Source organism: Cavia porcellus, unplaced genomic scaffold (assembly GCF_034190915.1).
Source record: "Cavia porcellus strain 051 isolate PalLab524CR breed Dunkin Hartley unplaced genomic scaffold, mCavPor4.1 scaffold_5, whole genome shotgun sequence".
Classification (NCBI taxonomy): domain Eukaryota; kingdom Metazoa; phylum Chordata; class Mammalia; order Rodentia; family Caviidae; genus Cavia; species Cavia porcellus.
Genome location: NW_026947488.1, coordinates 23,087,334 through 23,106,330, shown reverse-complemented (window position 1 = coordinate 23,106,330; position 18,997 = coordinate 23,087,334). Strand labels below are relative to the sequence as shown.

The 18,997-nt window shown below is 36.4% G+C and overlaps 1 protein-coding gene, 1 non-coding gene and 1 pseudogene across 10 annotated transcripts in view; 1 reads left to right on the top strand and 2 right to left on the bottom strand.

The window, feature by feature from the left end:
- Window positions 1-18,997, top strand: part of Ralgapb (Ral GTPase activating protein non-catalytic subunit beta) — a 95,782-nt gene that overhangs the window by 13,307 nt on the left and 63,478 nt on the right. For 7 of the 9 annotated variants that reach the window (XM_013150325.3, XM_003467652.5, XM_063248357.1 and 4 more), the window contains exons 2-6: window positions 1,409-1,624; window positions 3,302-3,504; window positions 7,674-7,837; window positions 9,955-10,141; window positions 13,789-13,920. In XM_013150325.3, the coding sequence (XP_013005779.2) occupies window positions 1,439-1,624; window positions 3,302-3,504; window positions 7,674-7,837; window positions 9,955-10,141; window positions 13,789-13,920 (872 nt within the window). In that variant the 5' untranslated portion in view covers window positions 1,409-1,438. Of the gene's footprint in view, window positions 1-1,408; window positions 1,625-3,301; window positions 3,505-7,673; window positions 7,838-9,954; window positions 10,142-13,788; window positions 13,921-18,997 lie in introns of those variants that run through there. The other 2 variants (XM_063248359.1, XM_063248358.1) reach the window with 2 other exon arrangements.
- LOC111756188 (U6 spliceosomal RNA) lies at window positions 10,722-10,830 on the bottom strand. Its single transcript, XR_002790664.1, has one exon. It is a non-coding gene; the product is annotated as a U6 spliceosomal RNA (small nuclear RNA).
- On the bottom strand, window positions 18,427-18,740 carry LOC100731925 (large ribosomal subunit protein P1-like; annotated as a pseudogene).

Below are 18,997 nucleotides of genomic sequence, written 5' to 3'. Positions count from 1 at the left end.
TTGATCTGACTAATGTTTTGAGTACTACATTGAATATAAGTGATGATAGGGGGCATCCTTTTCTTGTTGCTGATTTTAGAGGGAATGCTTTTTGTTTTATATGTTTAATATGATGTTGGCTATTTGTCATAAACAGCTTTTATCAAATTCAGGTATGATGGTCCTTCTATACCTATTTTTTCAGAGTTCTTATCATGAAAGGGTGTTAGATTTTATTGAAAGCCCTTTCTGCATGTATTGATATCATGTGGATTTGCTGTTTTTGTGATGTATTACATTTGTTGATTTGGGTGTGTTGAGCCATCTCTGGGATAAAACCTACTTGGTCATGATGTATGATCTTTTTGATGATGAGCTGCATTCTATTTGCTAATCTTGTTGAGGGTTTTTGCATCTGTGCTCGTTAAGGAGATTGGCCTGTGGTTTTCTGTTTTAATTGGGTCTTTATTTGGTTTGGGAATCAGAGATGCTGGCTTCCATGAAGGGACTTGGAAGTACTCTGTCCCTTTCAGTTTTTTTGAAGAGCTTGAGAAATACAGGTTTTTACAATAGAGCTTAGAAACCTCACCATACGATTTTTAAAAAAAATTTTCTTGTTAAGTTGAGCAATTTAATCTTTTTACCAAAGGAAGCATTTTATTACTTCTTTTTGACATATCCTAATTTCTAGTATCACTACTTTTGCACTTAGGGGCCATTATCGAGTAAAATAAGGGTTACTTTAACATAGGCACTGTGATACCATGCCACTTGATCCAACAATTAGGATGTCTTCTAAGTGACCAACAGACGGGTAGTGTATAGACTGTGGGTACACCAAACAAAGGGATGATTCATGGCCCAGGTGGTTGGGCTGGAATGGGGTTGTGCTACTCAAGGTGACACATAATATAATAGTTCTGAATTTTCATTTCTGGAAATTTTTGTTTAATATGTTTGACCTGCAGCAGGTAACTAACTGAAAAGCAAAACCTTGGATAAGAGGGGACAGCAGTACTCAGAAACTTGATTGAAAAATGCGGGTCTTAGTGCAAACACTTTGTTTGCCTTTCCTCCTTTGGACACTCCATTCTCTCTCAGTTTAAATTTTTTTCTCTTCTGTAACCATTGAATGGGGAAAGGTTCTTCATAATATTAGGATTCCATATCTGGTCATTTTAATCCCCTTCACAATGACTGTCCTTCTTGGCTTTACTCCAGGACCTCTGAGGGTTCTTTAGGTAGATCCCTAGCCAGCTGTTGCTTGTCTTATGTAATCTCACCATGAAGCCATTTGGAGGCATTCCTTAAACATTTAGAGATGCTTTTTCTGTTTTCTAGAGGCAGTAGGTTTGTAGTTTTTCTTGTCTTGTCACATAGGATAAATCTGTGTTTTCAGTAGTTTAACCTGTATCTTTTCTCTTTTCAGGTGCCGTTTGGATAGTTCTTTAGTGACACAATGTACTCGGAGTGGAGATCACTGCATTTGGTGATTCAGAATGACCAGGGCCATACCAGTGTGCTGCACAGCTATCCAGAGAGCGTTGGGCGAGAGGTAGCAAATGCAGTGGTCCGTCCTCTTGGGCAGGCATTAGGTACCTCTTCAGGGGCTGGTAATGAGAGTTTGTTAAAAACTGACAAAGAAGTAAGTGTTCTTTAATTTACTCTGTTATGTAAGCATAAGAATTTGTTATTGAATTATTTAATATTCTTTCTTAATTGATTTCCACATGTCGTAGTGTTATTTCTAAGTTTTTATCTCATTTGGGTTCAGAGCTAGGTCTTAGAGTTTGTGGGTGTTATTAGTCTTACCTTTTTGCTGCCAAGACTACTTATTAGTCATGCCTAATTCTCCACTTGAGCTAAGTGCCCTAAACAAAGACTTGAACCAAATCCTTTCTTCTAAGCTGTAGGTTGTCTTCTGATTCCTTATGGGGGTGTGTTTGGAAGCCCTCATTCTTGCTCCTAGATAGCCCCAACAGAAGCACATCTTACATCAAGTTTTAAGGCTACACATGTGCTGAGCTTGAATGTTTACATATTCCCATTCCTTCCTACCCTTGCCTGACTTCCATGTTTAAGGGTATCACAGAGCATGTAGGCCCGTCTGGTTGTAAGTTGAAGTGCTTGGAATTGGAGTTGTAGTTGCTGTTCCTAAAAATAAGGAGCTTTTGAAGTGTTCATTTTGGAACTGGTCCTCTTTCTTGGGCTCAGGAGGTTCAGGAGCTATGTATGAATCAGTGATGGGCCAAATTACTTAAACTTGCCAAGCTTCAGTTTTCTTATGTATAAAATGAGGCTAGTTTATAGTTATCAGGTTTATAGGGTTATTATGATGGTTAGGTAATATTTATGAAAGTGGGTTATAAACTGCAAGGACTATGTATCATCTCTTCATAGTAACCCCATTAAAAAAGCAATGAAGCTTGTCTAGCATGACTTCATCTTTTCAAGCAAGTTGCATAGAATGGATTTTCACTTCCCTTTTGACACATTCACTAACACTGCTCAGTTGTTCATCTCAAAGTTTTGTCTGATATTCACTTAAACTTTCTCATCACCAGTGACTAGAATGTAGTTTCATCTTCTTTTTCAAAGAGAGATATTTTTCCTTTTTCATAGCACCTTGTCCATTCTGTGATTCCACATAGTGGTTCAGCAGTGTCTTGCTCTATTTCTCTTTGACCTTAGTAGGTGATTCAGGTGGTTTAAAAGTCTGGACCTTGTTTAGCACAGCTAAGTGCCTTATTAAGATGTTACCCAACTTTGGACCCTTCTCATCTGTGTATGTTCCCTCCTATCCACTTTTAAGTAATATTCTTGGCAGAAAAAACAGTTGTAAAATAATAAGAACTGAACAGTTAATCTTTTTTCCTATCATTTGTTCCTATTGTGTAATTTGGAGATGGAATATAATTGAATTTATATATCTGATCTCGTAAGTGATACACATTCCTGTATGCAAATGGATGGAGAAAAAAATCTGCAGTTTTCTATTTTTGTATTTCTAATTTGTATGAAAAAATTGAAATGCCCTTTTATTTCAGAGTGAGTGGTAATGATGTCTAAAGGACAAAAACGAACACTGTAAAAATAAGTAATTTATTTTTTTCTATTCTCTTTTGCTTGGGAAATGTTGCATATATACCTGCCACATGAAAAGTGCATCTTTTGGAATAAACCTGATACATCTTTTGACATGAATATATTGTCTTTCAGTTTAGAGGTTTTTGGCAGTAAAAGATGTTAACATTTTAAATTAGTCTATTGAGATTTAGATGGCAATATATAATAATTTCATATGGATTTTTTGTTTGTTTAGGTAAAATGGACAATGGAAGTAATTTGCTATGGACTGACCCTTCCATTGGATGGAGAAACTGTAAAATATTGTGTTGATGTATATACAGACTGGATTATGGCTTTAGTGTTGCCGAAAGATTCTATCCCTTTGCCAGTTATTAAAGAACCTAATCTTTATGTTCAAAGTATACTAAAACATCTGCAAAATCTTTTTGTACCAAGGTAAATTACACATGTCTGTTTAGCCTGTTACTAGGATAATAAAAATTTTATGTTATTTTATTACATATAGGCACTATTTCATTGCCAGTCCTTTGAACAGTATCATTCAGTTAGAGTCTATTAATATGAATAAGAGAGATGAGCTTGTATAATATTTTCCAGTAATTTTTAATACTTGTGTGTTCATTTTACAGACTTTTGGCTTTGCTTCTAAGATCTGATTGCTATTAGGTATTAAAATATGATATCTTTCACTTTTGTTTAAAAAAAAAATCACACTTTTGCCCATCATAATTCTCCGCTTATGGTAAAGGCAACTAAACCTTTTACTTTAAGATGACTCTTTTCTTTGAGAGAATGATGATATACAAATTAGAAAACTTAAACCAGGTGTGGTAGTGCACACTTGTAATCCCAGCACTCTGGGAGCCTGAGGCAGGAGAATCACAAATTTGAGCTCCATCTAGCAATGTAGCATGATTTTTTTTTTAATCAGTACCAGAGATTGAACCATGACCGTCTGCTTGCAAGGCAGGTGCTTCTGCTGCTGAGCTAAATCCCCAGCTTCCTACAGCATGATCTTGTCTCAAAATGAAAATATAAAAGGGATGAGATGTAGCTGGGTGTAAAGGCCTTGTGTTCAGTCTGCAGTACACCATGCATATGAACACACACAAACAAACACAGAAGGGAGAAAAAACTTGAATTCATTATGAGGAAATTTATGGTGGACCAAAATATTACTCTTGAAAGTTTGTTACTAATTTTTTCCCCATCTTCTGAGGTAAAAGCTTTAAGTATTTTAGTGTGGGTCATCTACCTTACTTGTACCAAAATGTCCTTTCTGATTATGAAAGAATATCCTGGGCTAGGGCTGTAGCTTGATAGTAGAATGTTTAGGTAGCATGCTCAAGGCCCTGACTCTCATCCCCAAAGTCACCCCTCCCAAAGAATAATATATCCTTGTAATAAATTTTGGAGCCAGATGTGGTGACACACCTGAGCACTTTGGGAGTCTTAGGCAGGATTGCTGTGAATTTGAGGCCAGCCTGAGGTACATAGTGAGTTCCAGGTCACCCTGAACTACATAGCCTGAAGTACTACCTTGTCTCAAAAAAATCCCCCAAACCAACCAAATAATAAATGAAGTTTGAGAAATATAGATAAATATAGAAATATAGATAAGAGTGCAGAAGAAGACATTAGTTTCCTGCCTATTCATGAATATCTAGTTTTTAGCTGTGTGTTAATGGCTGTGAAAAAAAGTTGATGAACTTTTCTCCTTTTGAAAAAAATCTGAGCAGAGCTTTTGATCTGTCAGATAGTTAAGGATTTTGAATTATTCAAAAACCACTCTCTTAAACTGTAACTCTTAACTTTAGAAGGAACTTTTCTTTGGGAAACCTAAGTTAAAAAAGCAAAGTCTCCCTTAAGAGCTTTGGTCTGTGGGATCAGCTCTAAACTCCTTTGTGCACACAAAATGCCAAGTGTAATCTGGCTCCTAAGCAGATTAGCTGCTGCTAATTCTCTGTGAGCCTTGCTCTTTAGTCAGACTCAAACTAAGCATTGTGTAAGACTTATTAGAGATCTTTCCCATCATCATCCCCTTTATTTTCTTTTTCACTCTATTGTGTAGATGGCTACAGCTCACTTTTATTGGTTCATCATAAGTTCTGCCTAGGTCCTTGTTAACCACACCTTCTCTGAACCTGTATCACTCTTTGTAGTACTGGGAACTGAACCCAGGAATCTCTACGCTACATCTCCAGCCACCTCTCTCATCTTTTGGAGACAGAGTCACTTAAGTTGCCCAGGTGGGCTTGAACTGCTGTCCTTCTGCCTCAGTGTCACGTCAGGCTTTACTTTTTTTGTTTTTCTTTTAAGAAGCGTACTTACTTTATAAGTTGTTTTGCTATTTGACTATTAGCTTGCTTTTTTCAAAAGTATGTATGCATGAAGGTTAATAAATTTTGAAAGGGTTCTTCGGCCAGTGATGGTACCTAGAGGTTAGCTGAATTTTCTTTTTTTTTTTTTTGCTAGCGGTTAAATAAATCCAGGGCCTTCCCACTGATCTATATCCCCAGCCTTCTCTCTTTTAAAAAGCATTTTTTGAGACAGAGTCATCCACCTTGGGTTTGAATTTGTGATCATCCTGCCTTAGCCTCCGAATGCTGAGTTTGTAAGCATGTACCACTATGCCTGGCAAGCTGAATATTTTCAGTGCTATTAGGAGTTATCATCTAATTTACTGTTATCAGATCTTACAGTTTTTGATTCTGAGTGTTTGTCAAATTGTCATCTAAATTTACTTAACTAGTTACTTTTATATAAACTGATTCAGGAATCTGCCTTTTCCAGTTTTCTAGAAATTAAATCAGAGTGAGTATAATTTTCTTTTTGCCCATCATTTAAAATTTTTTTTCCTAAATAAAGAGTGAACAATCTTCTAAAATTGATTTTTAATTGCTCAAATATACTGTGTATATGTATTTGAAGAAATAATGTTGTTCTAAAGCAATGGTCAGCAAACTTTTTGTAAAGAACTAGATAGTAAATATTTTCAGCTTTGCAAGCCATATGGTATTATAACTACTCAATTCTGCTAGTGTAGCAGGAAAGCAGACATAGGCTACATAAATGAAGAACATAGATGTGCACCAATAGAACTTCACTTACAAGAGCAGGTGGTCATTTAGATTTTACCTAATGGCCATAATTCTCTGGTGCTTGTCCCAAAGAGGTTTTTCTGAAGGCCACAGTTCCCTTTGAGATTGTTGGAGGGAGAGGATAAGGCTCGATAAGGTTTGGGGCTATTATGTAATTTTTCTATTCTTCCTCAAGCCAGGGCAACAAACCTGAACCTGAGCCTTGTGGCTTTACATGGGCTGGGTTCACCTCCAGTGGAATGTGGGGCATCTCCTGTTCTTTGGCATTCTTGGTTTTTCTGAGGTGATTGTCTCATCATCATTTGGCTTTAGGTCTGACTTCTCTAGCTAAAGTTCAATAGTTTTGATTACAACGCCAAAATAAGTGCAGGTTTCTGGATCATAGCCCAGAACCTGGGAATCTGTATTGTAAGTTGGGGTGAAAGTTCTGAAGTTACTCCCTTTAGTTTTCAGAATTTGTTGAGGAAATTCTCTACTGTGATCCAGACATGTTTCTACCAGTTCTTTGCAATAAGTCATAATATACAGAACCTCAGCCTCAAGGTTTATTTTAGTAATATGGATACTATCTTGGGTTTTACATGAGCAGCTTAAAGGGCAGCAGCATTTACTACTAATACAGTGTTCTCTGCTATTCTTGACATTCTTTTTTTTTTTTTTTTTTGTCTTTTTCCTTTTTATTGGTACCAGGGATCGAACTCACGACTGCCTGCTTGCAAGGCAGGAGCTTATGCCGCTGAGCTAAATCCCCAGCCCCTTATTCTTGACATTCTTAAGTGGTCCACCTTGGGAAGTAGAGTGAGGGCAGGGATTTGAATGTTCCTTTCTATCTAGACATGATACTTTGCTTTATTTTATAGATTGGCTTTCTTCCTTTGGAAAAATGTATATAGTCTTGCAGAATTAAAGAGAGTTTTAAAATTATAGCTCTAGTGTATCTTGGGAACCTCTGATGTCCCCATTTTTTTTTTTTTTTTAATTAGAGCAGCAGCAGCAGGTGCTCATTTATGTAGCAGTATTTCCTTAACTTCTCATCAATCAGGTCCCTCCGGCTCTTCCCTAGCAGACATTAGCTTTGGCAGGACTCTGGACACTTTCAAATCACATACAGAATTCCTGTGAATGTGTGTTTTAAAAAATTAAGATGGAGGGGCCTTTCTGCTTTAGTGTGAGCAGCAGGAATGATTGTGGATACTCATTCATTCAGCACAAACCCAGTGAGTGTCTGTTATTATGGGCCAAGCATGTTTTAGGCATAGAAATCCAGTGGTGAAATTTATGTTTTAGTGTTCTCCCTTCCTACCAGAAGCTGAGTTCTCATAAGAGTGGTCGGTTAAGATCCCAGAGTACATAATAGGGAACAAGCTGAGAAAGGTGTGCTCAGCTGCCAGTTGATGCTTCTAGGGCGCTTTATTGGACCACTGTGTGTTGCATCTGTAAGTTGTCTGTTCTTTGGCTGTTGCTCTTTCAGCCTTATCAGTGATATCTGTCTGTCTTCTTCAGACAGGAGCAGGGCTCCAGCCAGATCCGACTCTGCTTACAGGTCCTGAGAACCATTCAGAAACTGGCTCGTGAGTCATCCATCATGGCCCGAGAAACCTGGGAAGTCTTATTATTGTTTCTTCTGCAGATAAATGATATACTTCTGGCCCCGCCAACTATTCAAGGTTTGTTTATTTATTTTTTCTTACTTGTTTCCAAGCTCCAGGTACAGTTCATGTTTAAACTCAATGAGCAATAGACTTGTTGGGGTTTAAATTTTGACATGACAGTTGACCAATTAAGACTAACAGTTTGTAGAACAGGAACCTCAAGTGTAGTGCAGTGTGGCTAAGGAGATTATTTTGCCCTCAGTGGTAATTTTGCAAATGTAGAGAAGGACACAGAGAATTATGCATATTTGATAAGCATTAGAATCTGGCTTGTTTAGGGTTTTAGGATGGAGCTTATATATCTATATATAAGAAACAATAAAATTTTTAAATTAGAGCCTATGGATAATGTATGTGATGACAAAGTGGTTAGTAGAGTCTGCAAACTTGACAGTGACAGAAGACAACGTTGCTAAGCAAATAAAACCTCCAGAATCTTAAAGTATGTTATTTGGAAGTATAACAGTATGCTATTCATTATCCATTTTATTTTATTATTTATTAGCCATTTTAAAAGCCTACTACAGTTTTATAAAATTTCATAGTGTATTTTAGAAGCTTTGCTTTGTATGTGTAAACATGGTATACATAAACTGAAATTGGTGTTGTAGTTCAGATATTTTAGCTGTTGCTTATTTATCTGTGCTCTTTACGGACACATACAGATTGATGTGCTGATGTTGTCACAGAGTTGTAGTGTCTAGGGAAATATCTGAAAGGAATCATGAGTTTGTTATGGCTTGGATCTAGATGTTCCCCCAAAGTCTTATGCCATCATAGGTAGGGCTTTTCAGAGATGCTGGATCTAGAGTGTGTGAAGCTAGGATTAAGGGTGTGTGATTACTAAGTTGGTTCACTCATTGTTTTGGCATAGTTCTGGATGTGGGTAATGGGAAGGCCCACCCTGGGTTTGAGTCCTACACAGCCTAAGCGCTTATACCCCGGATAGACTATAAGGGACAGAAGGAGGACTTGGTTGCTACTTCACTTGCTGCTTTGCTACTTTGCTGCTTGCTGTCTTTCTGCCTTTTGGCTGCCATGAACTGTTTTTTCCCCTGGGGTGCCAAGTCTCCTTGCCTTGGAGTCAGCCAACTAAGATGTGAAACCTCTATAAGCTGTAAGCTAAATAAACTTTTCTTCCTTTAACTTGAAGTGTCAGATATTTTGTCTCACCATTGAGAAGTAACTGAGAGAATTTTAGTGTGGAAAGGAATGCCAGGATAGTATTGATGATAGTTGGGCAGTCGTTATCTCAACAGCTCTTGGCCATTCACTTCTCATACCAGTGTCTCTGCAGCACAAAGCAGGCAGTTTGTTACCTTCTTGGCCTCTGTTGTTGGAGTTTTGGTTCTGCTCATTTGAAATATGCATCCTTTTTACTCTATTAGTCTTAATTTTGCCTTCAGGAGCATTATAGAATAAAGTCCACTGCTATTGTTGCTTCTGGTTCTGGCACTTAGAACAGAGGAACAACTTTTTTAAGGCACTCTTGTAGCCAGCACCAGGCCTTCTTCTTTTTCTTTCTTTTTTTTCTTCTCTTTAAGATTATCTTTCAGGCCGGGGATTTAGCTCAGCAGTGTAAGTGCCTGCTTGGGAAACTCGAGGTTGTGAGTTCAATCCCTGACACCAAAAAACCCCAAAAGATTATCTTTCAAATGCATGAGGCATTTTATGGCAAACTTTGGAGCTAGCAAGACCTGGGTATTTGTTCTGATTCCTTTCTTTATTGGCTGCATGAATTTGGATAAGTTACTTAACCTCCCTGAACCAAAGTTTTCTCATCTTCAAAATGATGTATTTAATATTGATAATATATTAGAAGCATCTATTCTGTAAAAATAATGGGGAGAATTATGTGTGGTCATGTATATGAATGCCTTCACATAGAAACTAATAGGTATACTTGGGTTCCCCTTGTTAGAAGGTAAGATTGTCATTAAGAACCAGCAGGGCAGTTTGAACACTCAAAATAATTTGTTGATGTTGTCTCTGATTTCCTTTATAAGCATACCTGATAATTAATTTTCATTTTTATTACTGAATATTTATTTGAAAATCAGTACTTAACATTTTAATTTTTGACTAGTTTTTCCAAATTAGTGAATTAAAGATTCTTTTCTTTCATTGGTCAGGTGGCATTGCTGAGAATTTAGCAGAGAAATTGATTGGTGTTCTCTTTGAGGTTTGGTTACTAGCTTGTACTCGGTGCTTCCCAACACCTCCTTATTGGAAGACAGCCAAGGAGATGGTGGCTAACTGGAGGCACCACCCAGCAGTAGTGGAGCAGTGGAGCAAAGTCATCTGTGCACTCACTTCCAGGTATGTGATTGTCTTCATAATCTTAGGCAGCTTTTTCTTGATGCTGTGACTTCTGAGTTTCATGGAGTACGTTGTGAAAAGCATGGATCTCTCACCACTGTACTTTAGTCATACAATTGAACCACTTTAACAAAATAGGTATAGCAGTTTGGCTAATGACTGTCAAATCTAAAAGCTTTCAGAATAATCAAGTATTTTTGAAAAGTGGATACATTTTATACACTATTTTCTCCCCACATCCTACTCATAATTTTAATTATAAAATTATGTATGATCATTATTTTAAAGGAAAAACCATAGAAAGATATAATGAGTTTTTTGTTTTATTTTGTTTTTAGCAGATATTGTATTCATATATATTTATATATAATTTTATAGCTGGGGACATAGTTTAGTGTCACAGTGCCTGTCTGGCAAGTGCAAGATTCTGAGTTCAGTTCCTGGTACCAAACAAGAAAAAAGAAAAAAAATATATATAATTTTACATAAGTAGGATATACTTATGTATAAAGTATAGTATAGTGTAAGAATATAGGGTATACTTTAGTATGTCTAAAGTAGGTGGTTTTTTTTTTTAAGAGAAAATATGGAATACTTCTTGAATTTGTGAGTCATCCTTGCACAAGGGCTATGCTAATCTTTTCTGTATTGTTCCATTTTTAGTGCCAAAATGAGTACAGAAGGCAGTTTTTAATAATTTTGCTTTTTTTAAATTTATATGTGTAAAACCATTCTGTGAATAAACTCAGGTTTCATTTTTCATACTTTATTTTTTCATTTCAACTGTACATAATTTATAACCTGAAAAGACAAGGATTCTTTTAAAAACGTAATTGCAATATCATTACAATTCTTTAATACCAGATAATCATTGTTCACATTTCCCTGTACATGTTTTTCTTTATAGTTGATTCCATTGAATAAGAAAGCAGTGTTCAGAAATTGCATTTGTACACTTTTATGGTGGTGGGGATTGAACCATGGCCTTTGTACTGGGCTGTAATACTGATTCTTTACTATTTTTTTATTTTGACATGGTCTTGCTGTGTTGCCCAGACTGGGTTTAACTTTCAGTCCTTCTGCTTCAGCCTCCCAAAGTGCTGGGATTATGGGCGTGCTCCATTATGCCTGGCTACTCAATGTGTTTTTTTAAAAGTCTGCTTTAAACTATAGAGTCTCATTCTTATTTTTGATTTTTAAAAAAAATTTTTTTTGAAGAAATGAGATTGTTTTTTCCCACTCTTTTCCCCTCAATACTTGGATAATTGACCCAGGGTTTCATGTGTACAATTAAACACTCTATTACTGAGCTCCATGCTTCATGCTTTTTATTTTAAAAACTAGCCCAAACTTGTGATTTTCCTCCTTCAACAAGTAAGAGCAAATAGTTGTTCTTTTTTTTTTCCTAAACATTGATCAGAACAATCAATACATTACTTTTTATTTTTAGTTTTTATTTTTGGTACCGCGGATGGAACTCACAACTTTTATGTTTGCCAAAAAGGCACTTACACTGCTTGAGCTAAACCTTCCCAGTCCCCCAGTAGTTGTTCTTATAGGTTGTATTCCACCATATCTGACTTGTGTTGTGTTATTGAGTATTTCAGATTCTGAATTTTTCCAGTTACGTTGTATGTTGTTCACATGTTTCCTATCCTGTTTTTCTTGATATCTGGTAGAGGTAGAGACTTGCTCTGACATAGGTTTGATTAGGGGCAGGAGGAAGGTATAGTGCGATCAAGTACTTTGTAGGGAGACTTATGTATGAGAGAATAGACTGGTCTGAGCTAATAAGTGTTAGATCTTCAAGATGAGATAGATATGTGTACCAGTTCTCCATCATACAATAATTTAATATGTATTGCAAACATACTAATAAGTAAAATGAAATGTTAGATCTTTGTCATTTAAACTAAAAGGTGAAGTTTTGGAATATTTTTACTCTGGTATATATAAGAATATACAGGGGAATATAAGTGTTTTGAATCTACTTTTAAGGAATACTATTGTTTTGATTGTAAAAGCAGTGCAAACTTAGAAAATTTGAAAGATGTAGGGGAAAAGAGCTGTTATTTACAGATAATCAGTATTAACATTTTAATGGTTTTTTCATGTAGTTCCTTTTCTTAAACCAATTTGAAATTATTCTAAACTCTATTGTCTCCCTTTTTCATCTGATGTCTGCTCTTTTTTTTTTTTTTTTTTTTTTTTTTGTCTTTTTTGAGACAAGGTCTCGCACTCTGCAGTTCAGCTGGCCTTGAGCTCACTTTGTGGCCCAGGCTGGTCTCGAACGCGCAGCGATCCTCCTGCCTCAGCCTTCCGAGTGCTGGGATTACAGGCATGAGTCACCACGCCCGGCTGATGTCTGTTCTTGTCACTTTAATTACCTGTTGTTTTTTTATTTTTTATTTTATTTATTTATTTTTTGGTTTTTTGAAACAAGGTCTTGTTACACAGTTCAGGCTGGTCTCGAATTTATGGTGATCCTCCTGCCTTAGTCTTCCACGTGCTGGGATTACAGGCACGTACCACCACACCCAGCTAACTTTTATTTTTAAATAATTCTTGAGATTGTACTTTAATGATTTTGTAATCTTTCATTATATAATTGAATTTATAATTAATAATTTTTCTTGAGGTTTTTATAAGTATGTTATTCCCAGTGTTTACTTCAGAAGCTAACGATATAAATACTTTATATAGCATTTGTATATGATTATTAAGGTATCATACCTAGATATAAAATATTTGAGTCAAAAGGCTTTAAAGAGTTTCACTTGTTTTTTTTTTGACACAGGTTCTCGCTGTGTAGTTCAGATTGGCTTCACACTTGTAGTGATCTTCCTACCTTGGCCTACTGAGTGCTGGGATTACAGGCGTGTGCCATCATAGTTGGCCAATATATTTAGAATATTACTGTTAAGTTTTTGAGTTAATTTTATGGTATAGTATAAAAATGTACTATATTCTAATTTTTAAATACTGTTTTCTAAACTTCACATAAAGTTATTAAGTAAAATACAGTTGTGATAGATTTGCAGTGAAGTGAATCTTAAAAATAATTTGTTATAATTTTATTATATGGTTATTTAACCATTTAATATAATTTGTATTATATAAATGACAGTCTGTTGCATGTAATACACAATATGAATACTGAATATTTAAAATATGTTTCAAAAACATACTGTAACTTTCCTCACAATACCTCACCCTGCTTTCTCCATAGTGTTATCTTGTTTTTTCTTTTTTACTCAGCCCAAGCTGCTCTGCAGAGCCATTTTCTCTCATATGCCTCACTTCTACCTCTTTAAACAAACACTGAAAAAAAATCTTTTGAACAACTAGGTGAAGTGGTACACCTCTGTAATCCTAGCACTCAGGAGGCTAACACAGGAAAATTACTTCAAAAGACCAGCCTAGAGTATATAGTGAAACCCTGTCTTCAAACAAAAACAGCAAAAAAGTCTTTTGAACAACAGGAAATTCCTTTCAGTTTGTCTGTTTTATAAGCTAGGATTTTTGTATCCTTTTTTTATTTAAGCAAGGTACATATGTTTCATCTGTTTTTTTCTAGGTTTTCATGTTTGAATATATTTTTAATTCAGATAAAAAATAGACAATATTATGAATTTTTTATTTTCTAGATTGCTACGCTTTACATATGGTCCTTCATTTCCTCCATTTAAAGTTCCTGATGAAGATGCCAGTCTAATCCCTCCAGAAATGGATAATGAGTGTGTTGCACAGACATGGTTTCGATTTTTACATATGTTAAGGTATTGTTGGTTTGTTATTTCATTAGCTTTTGATCTAGTAAATTTCTTAGGGCAGGAACTCTCTTGTTATCAGAGTGTAGGTGCTAATCACAGTCCATCAGTGCAGGCATATTGAACAAGAGGCCCATCTACATCACATCTCTCCTACTGTCCCTATCCCAGTAGTCATACACTGTCCTTAGCTGCCCTTAATTTATATTCTCTAGGAGTTCATTCTCTGTGGTAGATGCAGCATTTGTGCTGTTGCTGTTGCTGCAGCCTGAATGGTATGTCTCCTGAGACTTCGTCACATTCTATGGGGACTAGAGACTGCCTCATTCTTCCTGTATCTAGCAGTAGTCAATTTGGCTTCCAGGATTATTTTCTAGTAGCTCTGTTGTTTAAAATTTCATTGAGAAGTGAAATACACCTTAATATTTTAAGAGGGCTAAACCCCTACTTCCTCTATGTCTGTATAGAAATTCTTTGGTTTAGTTCCATCACTTCCTACCTACCACTCTTACTCTTGTCTTCTGTGGAACTGTTACTCTTTTGGTAAGTGTCTCATAAACTTTTTCCTTTTGTATTCCCCTCCTGGCTGTACTATCTTTGTTTTTCTGTTGTGTGTTAGTGATTTTAAACTACTCTGCATGACCTTTCTATAAATTAGAGATGTGAGTCATTTTCTGTTATTTCTTTTTCTACTTCATAGTTGTATTTTTCAGTTTTCAGTGATTTTTGATGTTTTTGATTTTTTTCCTTGAGACGGGTACTTGCTATGTAGTCCAGACTGAACTCACTATGTAGCTTAGGCTGGCCTTGAATTTGTGGTGATCCTCCTGCTTCAGCTCCTGAGTGCTGGAATTATAAGCATGTACCACTATTCCTGGCAATGATTTTTGATTTTTGAATGTCTTTCCTTTGATTATTTCTCTTTTAAAATTAGAAAGTCTTTTCTGTGTTCTTTGATCAGATAGCTATGTTTTTTTTCTAATACTGTTTCCTTTGAGATATTAGATTCCTTTGTATATAACAGTATCTGTTTTTGGGTCACATGTTACTCCATTAATCTCTTTATTTATTCTTATACCAGATTCACAGTTTTAATTAACTTTTTTTTTTTGGTACCGGGGATCAAACTCATGACCTTGCACTTACCAGGCAGGCACTTAAGCCACTGAGCTAAATCCCCAGCCCCTAGTTTTAATTAACTATATAATATTTACTGCTGTTTACTTTTTTGTTTGTTTGTTTTTGTTTTTGTTTTTCTGAGACAGGGTATCATTATGCCCCTCCAGACGGCTTTGTTGTCCAGGTTGGCTTCATAGTTGTGGAAATCCTCCTCCTTTAGCCTCCTGAGTGCTGAGATTACAAGCATGTGCCACATGCCTGGCCAGTATTTACTGACACTTAGTAGACTTAGAATTTTTTTTCTTTTTTTTTACAATATTTATCTATTGCCTGATGAACATTTGAGATGAATCAGTTTGTCAAGTTAGAAAATACAATTGGCTCTATGAATCTGTGAACTCATATGTATATATTCAACTAACCAGTGATTGAAAATAATTTGAAAAAAAATTTACATGTGTACTGAGTTTATGCAGACTTTTTTTTCCTAGTTATTATTCCCTTAACAATACAGTATAACCTGATGGTCACATTCTTGTAATCCCAGCACTTGGGAGGCTGAGGCAAGACAGTCACCAGTAGTTCGAAGCCACCCTTGTCTACATAGTGAGATTAAGGCCAACCTGAACTATACTATGCATAGCAAGCATAAGCTGTGCATAGCAAGACCATGTTTCTACCTCTTATCCCCAAATAACAGTATAACAACTACCTACAGAGCATCACGTTGTATTAGATATTACAGATAGTTCAAAAATGATTTAAAGTACAAAAAAAAAAAAAAAGAAATGAAAAACAAAAAGATAGTTTAAACTATACAAGAGAGTGTATACAGGTTATATATAAATGCTACACTTTTTAACAGAAGATTAAGCATCCACAGATTTTTGGTATCTGGGGAACGGGGATCCTAGAACCAATTCCCTGGTGATACCAAGGCATCAATGTATATACAAACAGAATACCCTCAGAATGTCTTTTGGGGTTTGGATTGTGTATTAATAAGGTAAGGAAAATGTCCTGCTTCAGCCACTGAACTCAGAATTCATGAAGTTGGGGTAGCAGAGGTCTTTGCTCACGTCATTGTTCAGGGACCTAGACTAGTGAGGCTCTGCTATTTTTAAAACCTGCCTCCTAGTGGAGGCATTATAATGCTTCAGACAGCTTTGTTGTCCAGCTTTGTTGTCCTCCTCTGTTAGCATTATAAGGTGGAGCTTCTGTATCTGGCTAGTAGTTGGAAAAGAGAGCAAGAAAATTGTGTGGCTGGACTTGAAGTGATGTGAACATTCCATTGGCCAGAACACATGCCGTATTTAATTGAAAGAGAACACAGGAAAAAGAGAAGCTGTGAATAGCTAGTTTATCTTCATGGAAACTTGATACCATGTTATATTTAGTCTACTTTTCTAATGCATGTGTTTTTATTTTTTCAGAATCTGTTAAAAACTTTCTGTTTTTTAAATTACTGTATGTCTTAGTTACTTTTCTCGTTGATGAGACAAAATACACAATACCTTCAGTAAAGGAGGAAAGGTTTATTTGACTCTCAGTTTGTAGAGAGTTAGTGTATAATTGGCTGGCTCCAAGGTAGTGTGACATGGCAGAGTGGATAGGAGGCACCAGAAGACAAACAAGCAGGTGAAACAAGCAGGAGCAGCAAGCAACAGCAGCAACCCTCTTTGTATCCTTTGTATTCCATGCTGGCTGTCTGCCTTTAGAGTGGATAACATTCACACCCAGGGTGAGGCAGTTTTAATCCCAGCATTGCACACTTAATCCTAGCATCACTTGCTCTAGATCCAGCCACATCCAAAAGTCATGCCTACAACTGTATTAGGTTTGTGTGTGGGGCGGATCTAGATCCAGGCAATAACACTGGGTATTCAACCCAGGGCTTTGGGTGTGAACGCGATCACCAAGGTGTGCCCTCCACTCTCCTTTTTAGAATCTTATGTATAGTTTTTTTTTGGTGGGTGGGTACCAGGGATCAAACTGATGACCTCACGCTTGCCAGGCAGGTACTTATGCCACTGAGTTAAAGCCCTGGCCTGTGTCTTTTGTTTAATTTTTAGAAATGGGGTCTCACTTTATAATTCAGGCTGGCCTTGAACTCAGTATGTTGCTCAGGCTGACAATCCTGCTAGTTCCTGAGAGCTAGGATTCCAGGCTTGGGACACCATTCTTGGCTTGGGATATTAAGTATTTATAAAAGTGTTTGTAGCCTTCTTCCTTCACATAGATTTGCATATTTCCTTTATTACTGATTTTGTGAAATTTTTTATGCTATTATGTCTTCTAGATGGCTAGTGCTGCTGTACAGAACATTTTTGTTTTTGTATATCATGTGACCATTTAAAAGTGCTATGGTATCTTCTAGTTGGCTAACAGTTCATACTAGAGCTTTTGGTACTTAATGCAAAGTATTTTGGATATGATAAGTCCTGGATATTCAAGTTCTACTATGTTTTCCTTTGTGAACTTGATTGAATAATTTAGTCTCTCTGTGCCTTTTTAATTTGCAAAATAGGGATAATGTAGTATCCATCTTGTTAGAATTGAAAAGAAAAAGGCATGTAAAATAGTGTGATGCCTCATACATGATAGCTTGAAAATTATTTTTTTATATTTTCCTGTGCTTGGCAGATCTAGTAGAACATTGTTGAATTAAAAGGATAACTGTTTCGGTGCTTTCTTTCTAATTTTTATTGGAAGGCCTCTAATGTATGGAATTAAGTAGGATGTTCATTGTTGATATTAGATATTCATTTTTTATGTGTCTGGTTTCCTAAGCAATGTAAAAAAATTTAAATATAAATAAATTCAAGAAGTAATGAAATTTTTCCAGATTATGTTTTGGGATCCATTTTAGCAATTAAATGATTTTTCCTCTTTGACCTGTGTTTTGTTTTGGTACTGGGAATCAAACTCAGGACCTTGCACTTGCCAGGCAGGCATTTATGCCACTGAGCTATAGCCTTGGTCCTTGACCTGTTGATATATTAATTTTCCAATGTTGAGCCATCCTTCCTTCTTGAGAAAAAAGTTCTCCTTGGTTATGGAATGCTGTTCTTTCAATATTTTTCTGAATTGTCTGCCATTCAAAAATTTTTTAAGAAAATTTTTTTTGGTTTTTTTGAGAGGATTTTGCTATATAGTTCAGGCTGGCCTTACTATATAGCCAGGCTGGCTTCGGACTCAAAGTGATCCTCCTGCTTCAGCCCCCCAAGTGTTGAGATTACAGGCATGTATCACCACACTCCGCATGAATTATCTGTAATTCTGTATTTACTAGCCTGTATTTTGGTAACATAAAAAAATAGCAGTTTCATATTCTCTATCTCTTCTCTTTTTTTTGCAGCTTTTTTAGTTTTTATTGAACATATTGCAAAACGAGGTTTAGTCAAAAAGACCAAAGCCCATGTCATTGTTAGACTCCTCAGATTCTTCTTTCTTTGCTTCTACCATTTATTCCCCAGCTGGGACAGCAGTGATGGAGGGGGCAGGGCCACCAGCCCCTACAATATTGCAGATGATGCCCCCAATGTGAATAATGACCATGGCCTTTGCAAACAAGCTGGGCCAAAAAGGTTCAACGTTGACACCAGTCACTTTAATGAGGGCATTGATTTTATCATCCGTGATGGTTACTTTGTCATTTTGCAGGATAAAGGTGAAGCTCAGATACAGCCGAGCTCAGAGACAGAGGCCATGGTATAGGCTGCCTGCATGGTGATAGTCACTGGATGAAGTGAAGGCCTCACCCCAACATGGCCTTAGCTCCCTTGAAGGACCAAGTACCTTGGTGGCATCAGAGGGAAATACTTCATATTCTCTTACATGTCCTACTATGTGACAGCTATATGTTCGCTAAGTTTTTTAAATAAGTGATGGGTAAAACTCTAGTCCTAGAATCTTGTTGGTACCAGGGATCGAACTCACCACCTTGTGCTTGCCAGGCAGGTGCTTA